Raw genomic sequence first — 23619 nt, forward strand, 5'->3', positions numbered from 1 at the left:
TATGACTGTTTGAACCAGGAGGAGAGCATAATCCAAAATGGTTATGATAGAAGACAGAAAGTTAAAATTTTTTAAATAATAATTCTTTACATTATAACTTTATCCTAACATTTTAACCATATATTTGAACAAGAAAAGTCAAACCTGTATATCAAAACTTTTAAGTGTGCCTCAAAATGTACAAGGATGAAAATGCTTCATTATAAAATAATTTATAGAAACCAAAATTTAAACAATTTTAAAATGAATCTTGGAATATTATTAATAATAGGAAAAGTCAGATAACTATCCAACATGAGAAGAAAGCTAAAACAATTGTAAAATATTCTTTGATGGAATGCCATATAGGTAATCAAAAGAATTAACCACTAATATGAAAATACCACAGTAGGTGGGACGCGGTGGCTCACGCCTGTAATCCCATTACTTTGAATGGCCAAGGCAGGCGGATCACAAGGTCAGGAGGTCAAAACCAGCCTGGCCAAAATGGTGAAACGCCATCTCTACTAAAAATACAAAAATTAGATAGGGATGGTGGTACACACCTGTAGTCCTAGCTACTCAGGAGGCTGAGGCAGAAGAATCGCTTGAACCCGGAGGCGGAGGTTGCAGTGAACCGAGATCATGCCACTGCACTCCAGCCTGGGCAACAGAGACTCTGTTTCAAAAAAAAAAAAAGAAAAAAGAAAATACCATGGTATAATAAATAGAAAAAAGGCAAGTTATAAAACTGTATTTAAATCTCGGATTCACTAAAACAAAAGTACCAGACTGTGCATATAAATTACATTAAGAAAGAATTTGGAGGCCTGGCGCGGTGGCTCACACCTATAATCCCAGCACTTTGGAAGGCCAAAGTGGGTGAATCACAAGGTCAAGAGATCGAGACCATACTGGTCAACAAGGTGAAACCCCGTCTCTACTAAAAATACAAAAATTAGCTGGGCATGGTGGTGCGCGCCTGTAGTCCCAGCTACTTGGGAGGCTGAGGCAGGAGAATTGCTTGAACCCAGAAGGCAGAGGTTGCAGTGAGCCGAGATTGTGCCATTACACTCCAGTCTGGGTAACAACAGTGAAACTCCATCTCAAAAAAAAAAAAAAAAAAGAATTTGGAAACCTAAAACTATAAAACTTCTACAAGAAAGCACAGAAAATCCTTGTGACCTTTATTTAGGCTAAGACTTTTCAGATGCCACATTCATAAAAGAAAAATGTAATAAACTAGATATCATCACTTCTGCTTTTTTTGGGGGTGGGGAGATGGGGTCTTGCTCTGTCTTCTAGGTTGGAGTACAGTGGTGCAATCATAGCTCAAGGTAGCCTCAACCTCCTGTGCTCAAGCAATCCTCTCACCTCAGCCTCTCGAGTAGGTAGGCCCACAGGCACACAACTACAACCACACCTGGCTAATTTTCTTGTAATTTTTAGAGACAGGGTCTAACTATGTTGCTCAGGTTGCTCTCAAACTCCTGAACTCAAGAGATTTTTCTACATAGGCCTCCCAAAGTGCTGTGATTACAGGTGTGAGCCACCATACTCAGTCCCACTTCTGCTCTTCAAAAGACTATGAAGAGACTGAAAAGGTAAACCACAGACTGTTGAAAATATATGGAAAGCATCTGATTAAGAACATAGTTTAAAAAACACTTGGGTCCTTTCTAGCTTGGTCAATTAGTATTTTAACTTTTTTTTCAAGACTATCATAGAATAGCAAGTATTTTAACTGACTAAAGAATTTACTTGAGTTTGAGACCAGCTGGGCAACACAGTCAGATCCTGTCTACAAAAACTCAAATTAGCTGGGTGTGATGGTGAGCCGGTAGTCCTAGCTACTCAGCAGACTGAAGCAGGTGGATTCACCTGCTAAAGGTTGCAGTGCGCTATGATCACACCACTGCACTCCAGCCTGAGCAACAGATTGAGACCTTGTTTCTCCAAAAAATTAAAATAGCAAGCAAGCAAGAAAGAAGGTGTAAGTTTATTATATTCTTTGAAGATTCTTTAAGATTTTGGCAATGCAAATGTTTGCACCCTACATATCTGAATTAATGGTGTTCAAATACATATAGTGTTTCCCAAATTATGCTTTGCAGACTCCTAGTGTCCCAGAAGATATTAATAGATTCCCTACAATCACAGAATAAGTGTGAAACACAAGGTTATACAAAATTAACTCAATTTGTGCACTGCAGGATTTCTAAGAGTCTTTACAATTGCTGATTTGCATTTCTTCATGTAGCAGATAGTAGCTTTATATTCTTTATTCATTCTAACTGTTCACATTTAAAAATAATTCCTGGAAAAATGTAATTTTCTCTTTATTAAATAACTGGTTGACACTTTTCCTAATATATATATACACACACACACACACATATATACATATATATATATTTTCCACTTAGAAAACCTAATTATTTGTCTCTTAAAAACATGAACCTCATTACTCTCAGCTCTAAGAATTTCTTGGATCAAAATAGTTTCCTAAGCAAGACTGCAATGCCTTTACTTAGGTCTTGTATATCTTTTGTTCATTTTTTTAAGGTAGCTTATAGTTGATGCTATGAATGGGAAATGTTTTTTTCTACACATTTTCTGCTTCTTCTTAGTCTTAGACCTCAAGTGCTGGTTCTGGATCTGGGATTCTTATCTACCTTGAGTAGTCCTAGTACCATGCAGGGCTTGAATTCAGCCTCAACCTTACTTTTGGTTGGTGTATAGAGGTACTTTTCTCAAAATATAAATTTTCATGTCTAGATGCTCTTCAATCATACTTGCTAAATACAGAAATATTAAAAACTACAGCAAGGGGGAGGGGACAGGAGGATGGCAGAACAAGACAAAAAGCAGCACCTGGTCCCCTGGACCACCTGAGGAGTAGAACTACCTACTGTAGGGGTTGCCTACTAGCTTGGACTTTTATTAGACAAAGACATACATTTTAATCTTGGTTAGACCTCTGTTTTCTGCCCTGTGTTACAGTGGCTGAACCAATGCCCAAACTAATAAACTCTTTTTTTCTTTTTTTTTTGAGACTGAGTCTTGCGCTGTTGCCTAGGCTGGAATGCATTGGTGCAATCTTAGCTCACTGCAACCTCTGCCTCCCAGGTTCAAGTGATTCTCTTGCCTCAGCCTCCTGAGTAGCTGGTTTACAAACATGTGCTACCACACCCAGCTAATTTTGGTATTTTTAGTAGAGACAGCATTTCACTAGTTGGCCAGGCTGGTCTTAAACTCCTGACCTCAAGTGATCCACCAATCTCAGCTTCTCATTGTGCTGGAATTACAGATGTGAGCCACTGCGCCCAGCTACAAACTAATAAACTCTTCATAAAAGAAGAAATGAAGGCTCAGAAACATATCAGTGCACCCCAAAATACACCACCAGTTTGGTAGCAGAATCTAGATCCTAACTAAATTACAGATGTCTCACTCCAAAGTCCATACTCTTTCTTCAATGTAGAGAAATATGAGTCAGAGTATCTATTACAAACTATAAGATTTTTTTTTTTTTTTAGTAAATGAAGGGACATAGTAACACAGTCCCTGTAAATAGCTCCACTTGCACAACTGTCTATTGAACACCCTGACAAGTCTTTGACTAAACTGCCCAGCAGTTCTAAGGAAATGGAAGCCTTAATTTGGGAAAGTTATAATCAGAAGCTACTAACTGCTACCAACAAGAAAGACATCAGTACTATTAAAAAAAGAAAGAAAGAAAGAAAGATTGCAATAATTAATATATTCACTCTTTTAAGAATTAACCTGGGTGAGTGGAGAGATTAAATATAGAACAGGTCTTTGGATCTACTAATGGGCTAGTATGAAAAAAATAAATAAAGAAAGAACAGGTCAGCTTATTAATTACCATAACGGATGAAATAAAGCAAAGAAGGCAGTAATGTGAAGGCAATGGGCAGAAATCTGAAGGGATAAGCAAGAAGGTAAGGAAATAACTGAGAGAACTGAATTTAAGAGGCTTGGGGTTCTAAAGAATAAGCCATCTGGAACAGTCACTGTTTGGAATTCATCTTATAGAAATTTGCCACACAGCAATATACGCACAAGTACAGTAACAATCACTGCAGCAATTTCATCAGAAATATCTTAAATGTCCATTCATGGCGCCTTTCACTTTTCATTTTATATACTTACACAGCATTTCTTTAAACAAGCATGTATTCAAATATTACTTTTATAATTAAAAAAAAAAAAAGAACTGGGGCTGGGTGTGGTGGCTCATGCCTGTAATCCCAGCACTTTGGGAGGCTGAGGCAGATCACCTTAGGTTAGGAGTTTGAGACTAGCTCACCCAACATGGTAAAACCCTGTCTCTGCTAAAAGTACAAAAATTAGCCAGGCACGGTGGTGGGTGCCTATAGTCCCAGCTACTTGGGAATTTGAGGCACAAGAATCACTTGAACCTGAGGGGTGGAGGTTGCAGCGAACCAAGATCATGCCACTGCACTCTGGCCTAGGTGACGGGGTCTGTCTCAAAAAAAAAAAAAAATTATATTAAAAAACAGCAGTAAGTAAGCCAGCTGAAGTCTGATGTCGTAAATGAGCAATCATCCTTCTGTACCTCAGTATACACTTGAGGATTTAGTAAGGTTAAAGGTCAAAGGAATAATATAGCCCTTTGATAAATATATATAGCCCTTTGGATATAAAATAGTGTATACTACACTATAATATAGTGCAGTAACCCTGACATTGGTGATTCGTTCATTTGTTCAGCAAATACTAGAGTGCCACCACTCTTATGAGGGGGCCAAGATCCGTGCAACCTGAAGCAGTGGTTTATGATAAAATAAGTTCAGAAATAGAGACTAAACATTTAGAAACTTCCAAAGACACTGGATACTTTTATGGCCGGGATGGGTAAGGCTAACTAGAATGAAGCTAAAAGAAGAGCAGGAAAACTGACTCAATGAGTATGTTACCATCAGAAGGAAAAACCATTTAATTGTACAGTTAAAAGAGATGCTTATTCACTGTCCCAGATGGGATCCTGAGGTAGGCTTTGTTGTTGGAAACTCATTCTCTTGGAAACTGACCAAAGAAGCAGATTAGTAGTTTCAAGCAAAATTCATAAACTCACGGGTCATCTTAAGTCACAAACTCTTATCTTAGTTCTCAACACTCCTATTTACATGATGGGAAAGTTGGGAAGGATGTGAAGATTTAAGTATCAGATTTTAATGCCATATAGTGCCTTAACAATTAACTATTTGCTACTATTAGTGATTGAAAGAGTAAGTTACAACACAGAAGAAATTAATCCAGTCTACTTTCATTAAAAAGTCAAAAATATTTACCGCTAGGCCTTTTAACAAAGTATACTGTATCTTAGCATACTACCAAGGCACACATTTCAACCATTCTGTACTCCTGAAACAAGTAACTTTTCCAAAATTTCACCATCTGAATAATGTAAATACGGTCAAGATATATAAGATTACAGAATAGAAAAGTGTTAATAAGAAACAGATGCTTCAGTCTGTTTGTTTGAAACAAATCTCCATACCTAATGTTAAAAACGTTTTTAAAGCAAATATGCATGCCCTACATAACATTCCAGTCAACAATGGACTACTGTGTATACGACCCTTGTCCCATAAGATAATGAAAATCCAAAATTCCTATCACCTAGCGATGTTGTAGCCTTGGCACAACACATTACTCATGTATTTGTGCTGATGCCGGTGTATACAAACCTACTACACTGCCAGGCTTATGAAAGTATAGCACAAACAGTTGTGCTATATTATCAAGTACATAATACTTGATAACAGTAATAAATGACTATGTTACTTCTCTATGTATTTACTATATTATACTTTTAATGGTTAGAGTGTACTTCTACTTACAAAAAATAAAAGTTAACTGTAAAACAGACTCAGGCAGGTCCTTCAGGAAGTATTCTAGAAGAAGGCATTATTACAATAGAAGTTGACAGCTCCACTGCATGTTACTGCAGCTGAAGACCTTCCAGTAGAACAAGAGATGAAGGTAGAAGTCAGTGATATTGATGACCCTGCCCTGTGTAGGCCTAGGCTAACATGTGTTTGTCTTTTAGTTTTTAACAAAAAAGTGGCTGGGTGTGGTGGCTCACACCTGTAATTCCAGCACTTTAAGAGGCTGAGGTGGTCAGATCACCTGAGGTCAGGAGTTCAAGACCAGCCTGGCCAACATGGTGAAACCCTGTCTCTACAAAAATGAAAAAATTAGCTGGGCATGATGGCGGGTGCCTGTAATCCCAACCATTCAAGAGGCTGAAGCAGGACAATCACTTGAACCTGGGAGGTGGAGGCTGCAGTGAGCCGACACTGCGCCACTGTACTTCAGCCTGGGTAACAGAGTGAGACTTCGTCTCAAAAAAAAAAAATGTTTAAAAAGTAAAAATTTTTAAATAGAAAAAAGCTTATAGAATAATGATGTAGAAGAAAAATATCGTGCAATGTGTATTGTACAATGTGTTGGTGTTTTAAACTAAGCATTATTACAAAAAATTTTTTTAAAGTTTAAAAGTTTATCAAGTTTAAAAGTTATAGTAAACTAAATTATTGAAGAAAATTTTATAAAATGAATTTAGTGTAGCCTTAAGTGTACAATGTTTATAAACTGTACTTTATATAATGTCCTTGCTCTTCACATTTACCGCTCACTCACTTGACTCATCCAGAGCAACTTCCAGTCCTGCAAGCTCTATTCATGGTTAAGCAACCTATACAGGCATACTATTCGCTATCTTTTATGCCACATTTTTACTATACCTTTTCTATAGTTAGATGCATAGATAAACAAATATTTACTATTATAATTGCCTACAGTATTCATTACAGTAACATGCCGTATAGTTTTACGGCACAGGAGCAATAGGCTACACCATACAGCCTAGGTGAGTATCCAGGTTTGCTTTAAGTACACTCTAGGATGTTTGCACAAAACTGCCTAATGATGCATTTCTCAGAATTTATCCCTGACACTGAGCTACCAAAAACTATCAAGAGTTACAGAGTTTTATGAAGAAATTCATTTGTGTAAATACAGATATTGGTAAATATAAAGACAACACTCTGGAAAGATGTACACCAAACTTTATTAGAGACTACTTCTAGTGATGGGAAGTAAGATTGTGAAGGAAGAAAGAAGCTATTTTAGAATACATACTGATTTGAACTATTTACAAGTATGTTTTCATTATTGCCTCAATAAATAACAAGAAAAAAATAAAAGAATTTCCATATTAGAGCTTGCTTTTATCACCTACTCTAAAATAGCACCTGATTGACTCACTATACATCTGCCTTATGAATACAACTATTTCTTGCTATCTACAGTAGCTATGTTCCATAAAGTTACCATGAACACTGACTTAATGATACTAAACAACTGCTCCTAGGCCAGGCACACTAGCTCACGTCTGTAATCTCAAAGAGAGCAGGAGTTTGCAATCAGCCTGGGCAACATAGCTAGATCCTGTCTTTTTTTTTGAGATGGAGTTTTGCTCTTGTTGCCCAGGCTGGAGTGCAATGGTGTGACCTCAGCTCACTGCAACCTCCGCCTCCCAGGTTCAAGCCATCCTTCTGCCTCATCTTCCTGAGTAGCTGGGATTACAGGCATGCATCACCATGCCTAATTTTTTTTGTATTTTTAGTAGAGATGGAGTTACTCCATGTTGGTCAGGCTGATCTCGAACTCCTGACCTCATGATCTGCCTGCCTCCTAAAGTGCTGGGATTACAGGTGTGAGCCACTGTGCCCAGCTAGATCCTGTCTTTATAAGAAATTTAAAAATTAACCAGGCATGGAGGCGAATGCCTGTAGTCCTAGCCTCAGGAGGCTGAGGCAGGAGGATGGCTTGAGCCCAGTAGTTTGAGACTGCAGTGAGCCATGGTTGTGCCACTGCACTCCAGACTGGTAACAGAGTAAGACCCCGTCTCTAAAAACAAAACCCATTGTTCCTACAGAAAATACAGGGTTAGTTTCCTGCAAGCCTCTGATCACATTTTCATCAACTGATCAATATAAAATCTTCTTTTATGTGTATTTCTATTTAACGACATCTTTATTTAAATTTTATTTTTTTAGAGATGAGGTGTCACTATGTTGTCCAGGTTGATCTTGAACTCCTCAGCTCAAGTAGTCCTCCTGCCTTGGTCTCCCAAATTGCTAGGATTACAGGTGTGAACTACTGCACGTTGTTAAAGACATTTAATATACATCTTTGATCATTAATATTGATCTCATGGCCAACAGCACTGTACCTCATGCCTCAGTGATGCTTACCTAATACACATATCATCTCTGTAAGGAGCAACACAGCCTTCTTGTGCTTAGGAACATTAGACAACACCACATGGAGTCTATTTTTAACAGGGAAATCCCAAACAAAACAATACAAACATAAGGCTAGATGCGGTGGCTCACATCTGTAATCCCAACACTTTGGCAGGCTGAGGCTGGTGGATTACTTAAGGCCCGGAGTTCAAGACCAGCCTGGCCAACACGGTGAAACCTCATCTCTACTAAAAATATGAAAAATAGCCAGGTGTGGTCATACCACTGCACTCTACCCTGGGTGACAGAGTAAGACTCTGTCTCAAAAAAAAAAAAAAAAAAAAAATGCAAAAAAGCATAACACTAAACAGATCATGAAAAGGACACGTTTATAGTATGAGAGCTGAAACAAGAAGGCAAAGCATCACCTTCTTTGACCTCAGTTGGAGATGTGTATGTTGGGTGAATCAAATTTTTCACTGCTCTGTACCATCTAAAAATAAATAACCATAAAGTACTCAAAGTACTGATTTGTGGGATACAAATACATTTTAGTGAGTAGGTGAATTTGCAAATAAGAAATTGACAAATAATGAGGATGGACTGTCCTTTAAATACAATCTTAAAAGTCAAATTCATCATCTGGAAAATGAAGAGACAAAGTAGAATAACTAAGATTACTTAGCGCTCAAAATTTAAAACAGTAAAAAGGTGTGGTGAGTACATGCCTGTACTCCCAGCACTTTGGGAGGCCGAGGCAGGCAGATCATGAGCTCAGGCGTTCGACACCAGCCTGGCCTACGTGGTGAAACCTCATCTCTACTAAAGATACAAAAAAACTAGCCAGGCATGGTGGCGCGTGCCTGTAATCCCCGCTATTCCGGAGGCTGAGACAGGAGAACCACTTGAATCCAGGGGGTGGAGGTTGCAGTGAGCCGAGATCGTGCCATTGCACTCCAGCCTGGGCAACAGACAAGACTCCATCTCAAAACACACACACACACTCTTGGCTGTGTATTGGCTGGGTGTGGTGGCTCACACCTGTAATTCCGGCACTCTGGGAGGCCAATGTGGGCAGATTACCTGAGGTCAGGAGTTCAAAACCAGCCTAGCCAACATGGTGAAACTCTTTCTCTACTAAAAATAAAAAAATAAAAAACTAGCTTGGTGTGGTGTCACATGCCTGTGATCCCAGCTACTATGGTGGCTGAGGCAGGAGAATCGCTTCAACCCAGAAGGCAGAGGTTGTGTTGAGCCAATATCGCCCCACTGCACTCCAGCCTGGGCAACAGAGCAAGATTCTGACTCAAAATGATTAATAATAATGTATTACATTTACTATGCTATTTGAAAAATCTATTTGACTCATACAGGATTTAAAATAAATTTTAAGCTAGCATTTAAAAATCTAGATTTCTGTTTTCTTTACTGTTCTTTTTTTTGGGGCCAGGATCTTCTTGCTCTGTCATCCAGGCTGGAGTACAGTGGCACTACATAGCTCACTGCATCCTTGAACTCCTGGGTTCAAGCAATTTTCCCACCTCAGCCTACCATGTAGCTGGGACTACATGCATGCAACACAGAGCTAGGCTTCAAATTTATATTTTTCTTGAAAAACATCAGCCTGACTGCTAATGGTAGCTAACGCTCTTATTTTGTAAAATTTAAGAAGCCATCAATTTTAAGACCCACCATCTTTTTAATGAATCACCAAGAAAAAAGAAATACCCACAATTACAAGATGTATCCTGATTTCAGAGAGGTTTAAATGCTAATGTGCATCTCAGAATTAGTAAAATGTGGTATCTATGCCAATTACTATGTGCTAACTCTGTCCTAAAGTGTTTTTCATTTTGAAATTCATTTAATCTTCATAAAAAACAAAGAATGTTTTTTTATGGAAAACTATTACTATTACTATTTACATTTTAGAGATGAGGAAACAGAGGCACAATGGTTAAGTAACTTGTCTACATTTATAAAATAAGTAATGGGACAGCATTCAGCCAAGTAGTTTGAGTGCTTTTCCACTACATTAAATTGGTTCTGTGTGCCAACATTTCATAAGGCAACAACTGGCTGGATTTGAGCATTAGCCACATCCTCAAATCAGGATATGCAGGCTCAAATATCATCCCAAACCTCTGCCTTCTTCTCTGACCTGACCAGCTTCACTGAAGCTACCCAACTGGGCTTTGAATTTGTGACCCTGTGTTAAACAACAGAATACTACATGTTAACAACAAAAAAAGGAAAGCAAAAAGGAAACATATTTGAGTACAGTTTAACCCATTGTTTTATTTAGAAGGACAAGAAAGGGATGACAGTAGAAAAAAAAGACAGAAGTTTGACTAATTTATATTATGCTAACTAGGTGTTTGGTGCTCTGAGAAACAAAATAATGAGTAAGACATGGATTCTGTTATCAAGAAGACTTTACAGTCTATTAGAAGAGACTATAGTTAAATTAACAAAAGTAACTGAAAATCTGGTATTTTTAATAATTTCTAATAAAGTGCTTCCCTATGTGTTCTGGAACACTCCTATGCAACACAGTGCCTGCCACCACGCCCAGCTAATTTTTATTAACATGCATCTTAACATGGTAAGATCTCCAACACATCAATGAAAAAGGTAAACTGTAGAACACTATAAACAGTATATCATTTATATAAAAAAAGAGTAATTATGCTAATACAAACAAGTAATTCTATACTATATGGAGGCATGATTACGTATAAAGGTGTGGAAGGATTTATACCAAACTAGTAATAGTGGTTATCTCTGGAAAGAGAACTGAAATTGGAGACAGGAATAACGAGAACTTAAACTTTACTTGTTTGGTCTGCCATTTTGTAAAATTAAAAAATGATAACTGACACATGAGTTTCACAATTCCACTTACCAACTGAAACATGAAAAGGATAAATAATCCCATTAACAGCTGGTAAACTGGACATAATCAGAATTATAATCTAACAACTGGTCAATTAAAAAAATTTTTTTTGCTAGCCAATAAGGCTATTTATTTATATTCAGTAATACACAAAGAAGACCAAAAAAGACACAATGGGAATAGGAGTGACTAGGAAAGAAAAAATTAAGATGAGAAATGTGAAAATGAAAAACTACTGGCCAGGTACAGCAGCTAATGCCTGCAATCCCAGCACTTTGAGAGGATCACTTAAGTCCAGGAATTCAAGACCAGCCTGAGCAACACAGCAAGACCCTGTCTCTACAAAAAAATTTAAAAATCAGCCAAGTGTGGTGCCTTGAATGGGTACTCCCAGCTACTCAGGAGGCTTGGGTGGGAAGATTGCTTGAGTACAGGAAGATGAGGTTGAAGTGAGCCACGATCATGCCACTGCACTCTAGCCTATTCAACAGAGTAAGACCCTGTTTCAAAAGAAAAAGAAAAAAGAAAAACTATCAAAAAGTTAAAAAGAAGAAGACAGCATAAAACTAGGATGGTGAAGGTACACTTAAAATTTAAAGGAAGAAGTCCTAGTCAGAGCAATCAGGCAAGAGAAAGGAATAAAAGGCATCCGAATAGGAAAAAATGACAAATTATCTCTTTTCTGATAATATGATTCTAAACCTAGAAAACCCTACAGGCTCCACTAAAAGGTACCAGCTGATAAACGACTTCAGTAAAGTTTCAGGATACAAAATCAATGGAGAAAAATCAGTAGCATTTTTATAGAGCAATAACATTCAAGCTGAGGGCCAAATCAAGAATGCAATCCCATTTACCCTAGACACCCTAGACACACCCATACACACACACACAAACACACCACCTTAGAATACATCTAAGGAGGTGAAAGATCTCTACAAATAGAACTATAAAACACTGCTGAAAGAAATAATGGGTTACACAAACCACTGGAAAAACATCCCATGCTCATGAATCAAAGAATCAATATTATTAAAATGGGGACAGGCAGTGGCTCATGCCTGCCATCCCAGCACTTTGGGAGGCCAAAGCCAGAGGATCACCTGAGGTCAGGAGTTTGAGACCAGCCTGACCAAAATGGTGAAACCCTGCCTCTACTAAAACTACAAAAATTAGCCAGGCATGGTGGTGGGCACCTGTAATCCCAGCTACTTGGGAGGATGAGGCAGGAGAATCACATGAACCCAGGAGGCAGAGGTTGCAGTGAGCCAACATTGTGCCACTGCACTCCAGCCTGGGTGACAGAGCAAGGCTCCCACTCAAAAAAAAAAAAAGCGCCATACTACCCAAAGCAATCTATAGATTCAATGCTATTACTATCAAACTACCAATGTCATTTTTCACAGACTTAGAAAAAACTATTCTAAAATTCATATGGAACCAAAAGAGCCTGAACAGCCAGAGCCATCCTAAGCAAAAAGAAGCTGGAAAAATCACACTACCCCAAGTCAAACTCTACTACAAGGCTACACTAACCAAAACAGACACAGACCAATGGAACAGGAAAAGAACCCAAAACTAAAGCTACACACCTGTAACCATCTGATCTTTGACAAAATTGACAATAACAAGTAATGGCAAAAGGACTACCTATCCAATAAATGGTGCTGGGATAACTGGATAGCCTTATGCAGAAGAATGAAATTGGACCCATACCATTTACCATATACAAAAATTAACTCAAGATGGATTAAAGATGTAAATATAAGACCTAAAACTATAAAAATCCTAGAAGAGGTTGGGTACAGTGGCTCACACCTGTAATCCCAAGGAGGATGAGGCGGGCAGATCACAAGGTCAGGAGATTGAGACCATCCTGGTCAACATGGTGACACTCCATCTCTACTAAAAATACAAAAATTAACTGGGCACGGTGGCACACACCTGTAGTCCCAGATACTCAGAAGGCTGAGGTAGGAGAATCGCTTGAATCTGGGAGGCAGAGGTTGCAGTGAGCTGAGACTGCACCACTGCATTCACTCCTGCCTGGGTTACAGGGCAAGAAATCCGTCTCAAAAACAACAAAAAAAATCCTAGAAGAAACCTAGGAAACACCATTCTGGACACTGACCTTGGCAAATGACTAAGTGCCCAAAAGCAATTGTGACAAAAATGGTCAAGTGGGTACCCTAATTACACTAAAGAGCTTTTGCACAGCAAAAGAAACTATCGACAGAGTAATCAGACAACTTACAGCCTGGGAGAAAACATCTGCAAACCATGCATCAGACAAAGGTCTAATATGCAGAATCTGTAAGGAACTTAATTCAACGGGCAAAAACCAAGAACTCTGTTAAAAAACGGGCAAAGGGGCGGGCGCGGTGGCTCAAGCCTGTAATCCTAGCACTTTGGGAGGCCGAGAGGTTAACGGATCGAGACCATCCTGGTCAACATGGTGAAACCCCGTCTCTACTACAAATACAAAAAATTAGTTGGGCATGGTGGTGCGTGCCTTTAATTCCAGCTACTCGGGAGGCTGAGGCAGGAGAATTGCCTGAACCCAGGAGGCGGAGGTTGCAGTGAGCCGAGATTGCGTCATTGCACTCCAGCCTGGGTAACAAGAGTGAATCTCCGTCTCAAAAAAAAAAAATGGGCAAAGGACATGAACAGATACTTCTCCAAAGAAGACTTACACACAGGCAAGAAATATATAGAAAATTACTCCACATCACTAATCATTTGAGAAATGCAAGTCAAAACCACAATGATATACCGTCTCCCACCAGTCAGAATGACTATTACTAAAAATACCAAAAAAAAAAAAAACAAAAAAAAACCCACAACCAAAAAAACACACAGGTGTTGGAGAGGTTGTAGAAAAAAGGGAACACTATGTACTGTTGGTCAGAAGGTAATTTTAATTCAGTCACTGTAGAGAGCAGTCGGGAGATTTCTCAAAGAACTTAAAACAGAACTACCATTCGACCCAGCAATCCCACTACTACATTTTTTCAACAAATATTTGTCAAGCAACTAATACGGACTTAATTTTATGACAGAACTTTACCTTTATGAAGCTTAAAACATTGTTGTACCTTCCTAAAATAGAACTCCCCCAACTATGACTATTTATTGTAAGACTAAAATAATGTGTTTAATGAACTACAATGAAGGAAAATAAAGAAAAATAAATCATTTTATTAAAAAGCCACATGCACCTGCATGTTCATTGCAGGACTCTTCACAACTAAAAAGATGTAGAATCAGCCAGGTGCGGTGGCTTACGCCTATAATCCCAGCACTTTGGGAGGCCGAGGCGGGTGGATCATGAAGTCAAGAGATCAAGACCATCCTGGTCAACAAGATGAAACCCTGTCTCTAGTAAAAATACAAAAATTAGCTGGGCATGGTGGTGCACGCCTGTAGTCCCAGCTACTCGGGAGGCTGAGGCAGGAGAATTGCTTGAACCCAGGAGGCGGAGGTTGCGGTAAGCCGAGATCGTGCCATTGCACTCCAGCCTGGGTAAGAGCGAAACTCCGTCTCAAAAAAAAAAAAAAAAAAAAAAAAGATGTAGAATCAACCTAGGTGTCCATCAATAGTGGACTGGATAAGGAAAATGCTACACACACACACCATGGAATGCTATGTAGCCATAAAAAAGAACAAAACCATGCCCTTTGCAGCAACATGGTTGCAGCTGGCAGCCATTATCCTATTATCCTAAGTGATTTAATGCAGGATCAGAAAACCAAATATTGCATGTCCTAATTTATAAGTGGGAGCTAAACAATGAGTAAGCATGGACCTAAAGATGGCAGCAGTCAACACTGGGACAACAAGAGGGGGAAGGTAGGAGAGGGGTGATTAAAAAACTACCCATCAGGTACTGTCCTTACTACCTGGGTGATGGTTGTACATCAAACCTCAGTGGCATGCAATTTACTCACATTAACAACCTGCACAAGTAACCTTCTAAATCTTTAAAGTTAGGGGGGAAAAGTATTGTTTAGAGAAATGTTTATTTTCATAAACAAATTTATTTATGAAACAATACTAATGTATGTTTAATAATTTATAAAAATATAAAAGTAAAAAAAAATCAAAGGACACTGGCATAATACTGCTTGCAGTATTTTTTCACAATTCTTTTAAGTATTCAGTAACCACTTAACTGACAGAAAAAATAAAGAACAGGAATGGCAGTTAAAATGCTAACTCTAACCAATCAATCATTAATCTAACAAATATTTGTCAAGCACCTAATACTGATTTAATTTTATGATATAATCTTACCTTCATGAAGTTCAAAACATAGTGGTACCTTCCTAAAATAGAATTTCCCCAACTATGACTATTTACTGTAAGAAGAATAATTCGTAAGTCAACTAACTTATAATGTTGTTAATGAAATAAAAATATTACTGTTTTAGATTACAAAAAAAGAGTCAGAAATTGTTTATTTTTTTAAACAGTCTTGCTCTATCCCCCAGGCAGAGTGCAGCGTCATGATCTTGGCTCACTGTAACCTCTGCTTCTTGGGTTCAAGTGATTCTCCTGTCTCAGCCTCCCTAGTAGCTGGAATTACAGGCATCCATCACTACGTCCAGATAATCTTTATATTTTTAGCAGAGACGGGGTTTTGCCATGTTAGCCAAGTTGGTCTCCTGACCTCAGGTGATACGCCTACCTTGGCCTCCCAAAGTGCTGAGATTACTTTGGGAGTCTGAGCTACCACCCCTGACCCAGAAATTTGTTTTAAATTTAACTCTGTTACTAAGACTTCATTAAGAAGGCAAAAGCCAATCTTATCTTCACATGACCTAAATTATTATAATCTCTAAAAAGAGATGTAGGAACACTAAAAAATCAAACACAAGTCTCTTTGTAGACAAATCCAATTAATCCATTTCCATTATAATTACCTATAAGTCAGCCAAGTAATACACTGCTTCATTTATTCTCTGTGCTCTCTCCAATAAAAATGAACTATGCTCTTTTCAAAAGGACATCCTTTTAAGCAAGGGGTCATAATGAAACATGTCTACCAAATAACTATCACAAATGCTAGCATCTCAAAATCTAACATCACAGTAGTTTTCCTGTAATCCCCCCACTTTGGGAAGCTGACAGGATTGTTTGAGGTCACGAGTTCGAGACCAGCCTGGGCTGTGCAACAGGAGTGCAGCCTGGGCAACAGAGTGAGACCCTGTCTCTTAAAAAAAAAGTTTTCGAATTAATGGTGAATAACTTTTGGTGCAAAAAATGTTTATGGGCACTTCTGCCTGAGGTATAATAAGCATAACTTTACCTACAACAGACAAAAAGCAGAGTACAAAGCAGTAATATTAACAAATAATAGAAGATAAATACATAAAAGAGGAACAGTATTTGCTATCAACAAATGTATATTAGGAATTCTAATATTCTTTCCTAACAGATAATCAGATTCAAGAGTAATGTATCTAAAGAAATAAAGAAAAAGGCAACAGAATTATATATCCTCTTGGACAATTTTTCCCTAAGTATGCTTTTCAAAATAACAGACAACAAAGTTCCCTAGAGGAAAAAAAAAAGTCTAGAGAGATAACACAGCTTACTTTATACCTACATTTAAAAAAATATTTGAAACTATAACACAGTGCCAGCTTACAAAACCTTGTATAAATATTAGAGCTTTTTGCTTTGTTTTTGATCATTGTACACACACTTCTTTGCTGACAAAATTCTTTTTTCGAGGATATCTATTCAAATTTTTTGAAGCATACTTTGGTAATGTTAGGGTATGTAAAATTTAAATGATTCAACTTTTAAGTCAACCCTACATAATCTACATAATTAACCTTCCAAAAAGCCATGTAGTATTCAATAGACCCTACTTAAAAAGAGTGCTTGGATATAGAAGTGACCAAAACACAAATCATTATCACAGTTCTCTCCAACATTGTTACTGGAAAACAGGCCAAGAGAGAAAACACATTCCAGTTATGACATTGACCTGGTTATTAATGTAGAATATAAAACATCAACCCAAATAGGAATTTCGGACTACACATTTATAGTAACACGGTATAAAATGTGCTTGACTAAACGAAAACTGTGTCTAAATTTAAGTTCACACTCTTTAATAACAATTTTTACTAAAAGAAAATATGATTAGCTGGGCATGGTGGCGCATGCCTGTAGTCCCAGCTACTCGGGAGGCTGAGGCAAGAGTATTGTCTGAACTCAGGAGGCGGAGGTTGCGATGAGCCGAGATCGGGCCATTGCACTCCAGCCTGGGGTAACAAGAGCGAAACTCCGTCTCAAAAAAAAACAAAAAACAAAAAAACAGAAATACAATTGATGTTGAACTTGTGTCCTTCAGCCTTGTTAAACTGTGAGTTCTTAGAGTTTTTTTGTAAATTACATCAAGTCATGTGTTCTATGCATAAAGAGTTTTACTCCTTAAAAAAAAGAAAATATGGCTGTGTTTGTATTGTTAGCCCTTTTGCTTTCTGAAACAGCTGATCAAAGTTTGATCTGGAAAGAGACCCTATAACAATGTTCTAATTCTGTATACTTTTTCTGGACATTAGCAACTTTCAAGTCTCAGGGTCCAACTTGAGAACAGAAAATGCCTCTATGAATCATCATTAAATGTAGTTAACATTTGCTTGGAATTTTCAAGAAACTAGCTTTAAGAAAAGGTACTAGTTGGGGGCCAGGCACAGTGGCTCATGCCTGCAATCCTAGCACTTTAAGAGGCTGAGGTGGGCAGACTACCTGAGCTCAGGAGTTTGAGACCAGCCTGGGCAACACAGTGAAACCCCTTTCTACTAGAATACAAAAAAATTAGCCAGGCATGATGGTATGTGCCTGTAGTCCCAGCTACTTGGGAGACTGAGGCAGGAGAACTGCTTGAAGCCAGGAGGTGGAGGTTGCAGTGAGCCAAGATTGTGCCACTGCACTCCAGCCTTGGCGACAGAGCAAGACTGTCTCCAAAAAAAAAGTACTAGTTGGAAGGCAGATATAAAACTGAGTACATGTAAGCATTCAAAAGCATTCAAAAGCATGAAGCATGGTTAGGGAAAAAGAGAAAAGTGAAAAACAAAAGCATGAATAAGATTTTTACTATAATAATGTTTAGTTGTACCAAGCAAACTATGTCAAGGCGAAAGAGGCCTCAATCACCAGAAATCAGTGTCGAGTAAAAAGAGAATCAAATTTAAAAGTACATGACTCTAAAACAGAAAAAGTCTAATGTGGATAAAATTCTGGATTTAAAATATCCAGTACTTTACAGAACTATTGACTATCCTATGACAAAATATTTACTACCTGACAGGTTCTGAAGAACGTCTTTTTTCTTTCTTTCTTTTTTTTTTGAGATGGAGCTTCGCTTTTGTTGCCCAGGCTCTGGAGTGCAATAGGGCAATCTTGGTTCACTGCAATCTCTGCCTCCTGGGTTCAAGTGATTCTCTGCTGGGATTACAGGTACCTGCCACCACGCCCAAATAATTTTTGTTATTTTTAATAGAGACAGGGTTTTGCCATGTTGGCCAGGCTGGTCTCGAACCACTAATCTCAGGTAATCCACCCTCCTCGGCCTCCTAAAGTTCTGGGATTACGGGCATGATGAGACACCTCATCTGGCCAGAACATCTTTTTTCTGAGACAGAGTCTCGCTCTCTCACCCAGGTTGAAATGCAGTGGCGTGATTTCAGCCACTCAGTGGTTGCTCACTGCAACCTCCACCTCAATTCTCTAGCCTCAGCCTGCCATGTAGCTAGGATTACAAGCCAGCACCACCATGCCCAGCTAATTTTTGTATTTTTAGTTTCACCATGTTGGTCAGGTTGGTCTCAAACTCCTGACCTCAAGTGCTCAGCCTGCCTTGGCCTCCCAAATTGCTGGGATTACAGACATGAGCCACTGCGCTCAGCCTCGCCTGGCCTGAAGAACATCTCATATCAGTCCAAAGTTACTCTCAACTAAGAGTATGAAAACCTAGATACTATAGAATCAATCACATAACGCTTTCACAATTAAAAGATAAATTCAGTAAGAGAAAAACAGGAAAGCAGTCGAAGCATTTAGTAAATCTGAAAACTCCCTTAAGTAAAAAGTTTGACACAATGAACTTCGATCATTTGAGAACTTCAATTTCTAGTCTTTAAAAAGTCTTGTTTTAGTACCTAGTAATTTGTAAGTTGCTACAATTACAGATCTGTGATTCCTTTTAAATAAAACTATAATTAATTCATTTCACAAATATTTACTGGGCATCTACTACTGTGGAAAAACAAAGATTAAAATACGTATGAACCCTGCTCTAAAGACACTTTAAGAGTCTGGAAGGAATAAGATATATGCACACTGTAGTTAAAATGTAAAGATAGCTCAGAAGGGAAAGAGTATGTGAAATGTGGTGGGGTAAAGTACAGACTAGGGAAGGCACTGATGATGAATTTAAATAACAGGTCAAATTCAGATGAAGAAAAAAGGCCTTCCATTGGAAAAGGATGTTAGAAAAAGCAAGAAAAGTGGAAAGACACAATGAAAAAAAATTAATTTTGCAGAAATGGAAAAAAACTACAAAATAATAAATGATAATATAGAAGCTAGAGGTTCAAAGCTCTGGTAACTCAAATATCCTGGCCAGACTAAATCACCAATTAAAACATCTAATACTGTACTGTATTCCACTGATGCTCTATAAATACTTTTAAATTAGTAATCCATGACCCCTTATGCCTGTCTTACTTCCTGACGGAATGAAATTGTGAAAGAAGTTTTATTCATATTGCACCTAGAGTAATTATCTTCAGAATACAAATTACTTTACTGGGGAGGTGATTAAAAAGAAAAAAAATAGAAGACAAATTATTTTTCCAATTTTGAATGTACATACTCAAAGTTAGGCCAGAACAAGAAAGTACCCTCACTTTAAGTTAATATATGCAACATACACAAGTGATACTCAAGCTTCATTTCAAATTGTGATATAAAAACTATGCTATTCCACCCACAATGGCAAGATCAAAATGTTCTAGCTCCAACTTTTCAACATTGTGCAAGCTGCTTTAGTGCTCGGTGCCTATAAAATGAAGAGGCTCTATCTGGGACCGTCTAGCGATAAAACCCTATATACTGTGAATTCTATTCCATCTTTTCTACAGAAGTCACCGTGATAAGGGCAATAATAACAAAAACAGGAATGGGTATTCTTCGTTCAACCTACACAGAGTAAAAATTACCCCTCGTTATACATCTACTAAGTACCAGGCTCTTTCTATTTATTTCACTTAATCTTCATTACATCCTGAAAAGCAGGCATTTTCCTTATTTTACTTACAGGGTATCAGCTATCTCTCACATATCCAATCCAATCAGGGTGGAAAGCCAGGATTGAAATCAAGGTCTAACTCCACAACGTAAGCTGTAATAAACCATATTTCATAACCTGGTGTCACAAACACAAATATCAGACAAAGTAAGTGGTGGGCTGTGATTATGGCATGACTATGGTAACCCAGACAGAACATGGTCTTCTAGTAGGATAGCTCAGGCTGACTTGTTGCCAAGTGGGAATGGATGAGTGAAGCCAAATGTGTGCCTGTGTGTATGTGACAGAGAGACAGAAAAGTGATTTTCAAATGAAGGAAACTGATTTACCAACTTTCATCTTATGCTTTAAACAATTGTAACCAGATCTGTGCAATATTTTTTTTAAGATGGAATCTTTTCATGTTGCCCAGGCTAGTCTCAAACTCCTGGGCTCAAGCGATCCGCCTTGGCTTAGCATCCCCAGTAGCCAGGATTATAGACCTGTGTCACTGTGACCACCTGCAATTAATTTTAATATTATAAGTTCTCAAAAAGTATTGAAACACAGGCATGAGCAATAGAGTCTAGCCTTTCAAGGTACTTCTTGGTTGAATCTTGGCTCTATTACTAGCAGTGTGACATGGGTCAAGTTACTTCACCTCTCTAAGCCTCATTTTTTTGACTTTCAAAGTGAGAATACTGTCACCTATCCTGCAGGGCAGTTAACGATTAAAGTAGAGTGTGGAATATAAAGAGCTCAACACAGTACCGAGTACAAGGTAAATGAAAGCTACTATATTATTCCTCAGGATCCCATGAACAAAGTTATGTACATAAATACTACCCAAAGTTAGCCATTAAAATGTTATACTTGGTCACTTTTATGTATATCTAAAATGATTCTCAAATAAAAAGTTTACTTCAAAAAGTCGTACACCTTCGATTCCATTAAACAATAACCAAAGTTCAAAATAAGTATATTCTAAACCTAGAATCTAAGCAACTATTCAATACTGTTTTCAGCGGCTAACCATTAAAAAAAAAATAACGCTGCAAATAATGTCCTTACGAGTTCAGGCAGAAAGCGGTGAATGTGTCCCTAAAGCAGTTTGAGCGGGAAATATCCCTACTACGTCCAAGGTAGCATTTGCCAAATGATATATATTTGGGTCAGCTCGAAAAAACGGGATCGGAACAAATGACACCAGGCGTTCTGATGGGACAGGAGCAGGTGGATTTGTGCCCCAAAGAATATCGTTTTATTCTTAGCCACATGCTCTCACCAACAGCTGGGTTTTAAACCATGCAATCTTCTCCAACGCCCCAGTTTCAGACTGCGAGGGAGGGAGCAGGACTTCAGGCTCGTCTCGGCCAGTGCAGACACAGGCGAAAGGGAAGGAGGGACGGGCCCACAGCCCCGAGGGGCGTGGGAGGCAGTTCGCGCCAGCACTGTCCCGATCCGTCCCTTCCCGGGAGGTACCACCCGCGGACCACTCTCCTAGCCCAAGCTTCGGGGCCTACGCAGCTTGTGGGGCGCGGCTGCCGTCAGTCCGGCCAAGCCGCAGTGATGGGGACTACGATGGGGGCTTGAGGAAGTAACTCTGGGATTTCAAGAGCGGAAGGAGGGCAAAGGTGGAGGCGGCTTGTGGATCTCCCTTCCATGGTGGAACGCGGGAGGTGACCTTCGGGTCTCCGAGTGCTCCCTCCCTGTCCCTGCCCGGACCCCTTCCCAAGTCCCAGACCCGCCGCTCCTCTCACCGTCTCCGCTTCTGTGTGCTGGGGTCCGGCACTCTGACCCCCCATTACCCCACGGAGGAAATTCATCTTGCCTTTCAGCCACCTGGTTTATCGGCCCCTCCGGGAAAGAAACGAAGACAACTTCCCCGCCTTCCGCAGGGCCTGACCCCCAATTCCGCACTCCACACTCTCCTACCGCATCCACCACCGCCTCCAACTCGGCGGCCGATCTAGCCCCTTAAGCCCGGAAACAGCCGCCAGCAGCGGCCAAGATGCGCATGCGCGGGGACGTGGCATTACGTGGCGGCTCGAAGGTTGAAGGCAAAAGGGGAGCGGAGGCGAGAGAAACCTCGTAGCTACGTTCCGCCGGAGCCCCGCCCACTGCGTAGGCCCTGCCTCCCTCCTCAGGACTCGCTTCTACCCCCGCCCTTCGCGGATTGTTCCCGCTGGCCGCAGCCACCCACGTGGTCGAAGCCCGGCCCTGCAGGGTGGAGAGGATTTGGTTACGCGTTTCAACTTGCACGCAGGGTGTTTAATTGCTCCCGAGCGGGACTTACTGCAAGCTATCAAATCTGAGGTCTTATTCTTTTTGAGTCGAAAGTGAAATTTTCCTTCGGCCGACGTGACAGGTAAGGGGTTCCGGCCCCTGGGAGGGTTCGTTTGGTTTGACGGTTTAGTAGTACCAGCGTTGTGGCTTTCTTATCCCGGTAAATTGCATTTCTTTACAGGGCTTTGTTTGGTGGTAAAAAGGGTACTAGACGCCCCTCATTCCACTGCCACTGGAGGGCGCATTTCTCAGCTCTTGCTCTTCAAACCTGCTCAAAGGAATTCCTAGATCTAAACACCAGGTACACCTCAATTTTCAAGTGTCGTCAGAAGGAAACCCACCAAACTCTACATTTAGCTTACTAGAGAAATACATTGTTCTGCTGTGTCAGTTTGGCGAGTAACATAATGTTTTGTTATTAACTATTAACCCCTGCGTTTTCAGTGTTTTTTTTTAACCTGAAAAAAATGTCATTTTCTCAAATTGATATGCCTGTTTCTCCGGCAGTGAGGTTGTCAGTACACATGCTTCTGGAATAATCTTGTAAATTTCTTGAGGCTAAAAAGCACAGGGTCTAGTTAGTTTACTGACTCATGCACCTCTCCTCTTGGATTCCCCTCAGGTCTCAGATTCAGCCTTTAAAATTGAACTCATCTTCCCCTGCCTCCCTTAAAGAAAAAAAGTCAATACGCTGCTTCTACTGTGTGCATGCCGTGCTCAGTAGTACCACTGTCCAAATAAGTGCCTAAGCTAGACAGAGGAGGCTGGGAAGAATCTTAGACTCTGGCTTTCCACCCACGCATGTCCAATCAATAGTCACGTCCTATCATTTTTATATAAATGACTATTTC

At 39.4% G+C, this 23619-nt stretch overlaps 2 protein-coding genes across 31 annotated transcripts in view; one reads left to right on the forward strand and one right to left on the reverse strand.

The window, feature by feature from the left end:
* USO1 (USO1 vesicle transport factor) overlaps positions 1 to 22461 on the reverse strand; it is an 86605-nt gene extending 64144 nt beyond the window's left edge. For 4 of the 12 annotated variants that reach the window (XM_078367067.1, XM_078367062.1, XM_078367063.1 and 1 more), the window contains exons 1-2: positions 22243 to 22461; positions 546 to 658 (exon numbers count right to left, since the gene is read on the reverse strand). Coding sequence is in view for 2 of the 12 variants with exons in the window: in XM_003732483.6 (XP_003732531.1) it covers positions 22243 to 22308 (66 nt within the window). In the remaining 10 variants the exon portion in view is untranslated. Of the gene's footprint in view, positions 1 to 545; positions 659 to 20512; positions 20597 to 22242 lie in introns of all 12 variants that reach the window. The other 8 variants (XM_078367066.1, XM_035293529.3, XM_078367064.1 and 5 more) reach the window with 2 other exon arrangements.
* Positions 22462 to 22711: 250 nt separating this feature from the next.
* G3BP2 (G3BP stress granule assembly factor 2) overlaps positions 22712 to 23619 on the forward strand; it is an 88771-nt gene continuing 87863 nt past the window's right edge. For 10 of the 19 annotated variants that reach the window (XM_035293541.3, XM_035293549.3, XM_035293536.3 and 7 more), the window contains exon 1: positions 22712 to 22850. The gene's annotated coding sequence lies outside the window, so the exon portion shown is untranslated. Of the gene's footprint in view, positions 22851 to 22949; positions 23070 to 23619 lie in introns of all 19 variants that reach the window. The other 9 variants (XM_035293538.3, XM_078367074.1, XM_035293537.3 and 6 more) reach the window with 1 other exon arrangement.

This window comes from Callithrix jacchus, chromosome 3 (genome assembly GCF_049354715.1).
Source record: "Callithrix jacchus isolate 240 chromosome 3, calJac240_pri, whole genome shotgun sequence".
In the NCBI taxonomy this organism is placed as follows: Eukaryota; Metazoa; Chordata; class Mammalia; order Primates; family Cebidae; genus Callithrix; species Callithrix jacchus.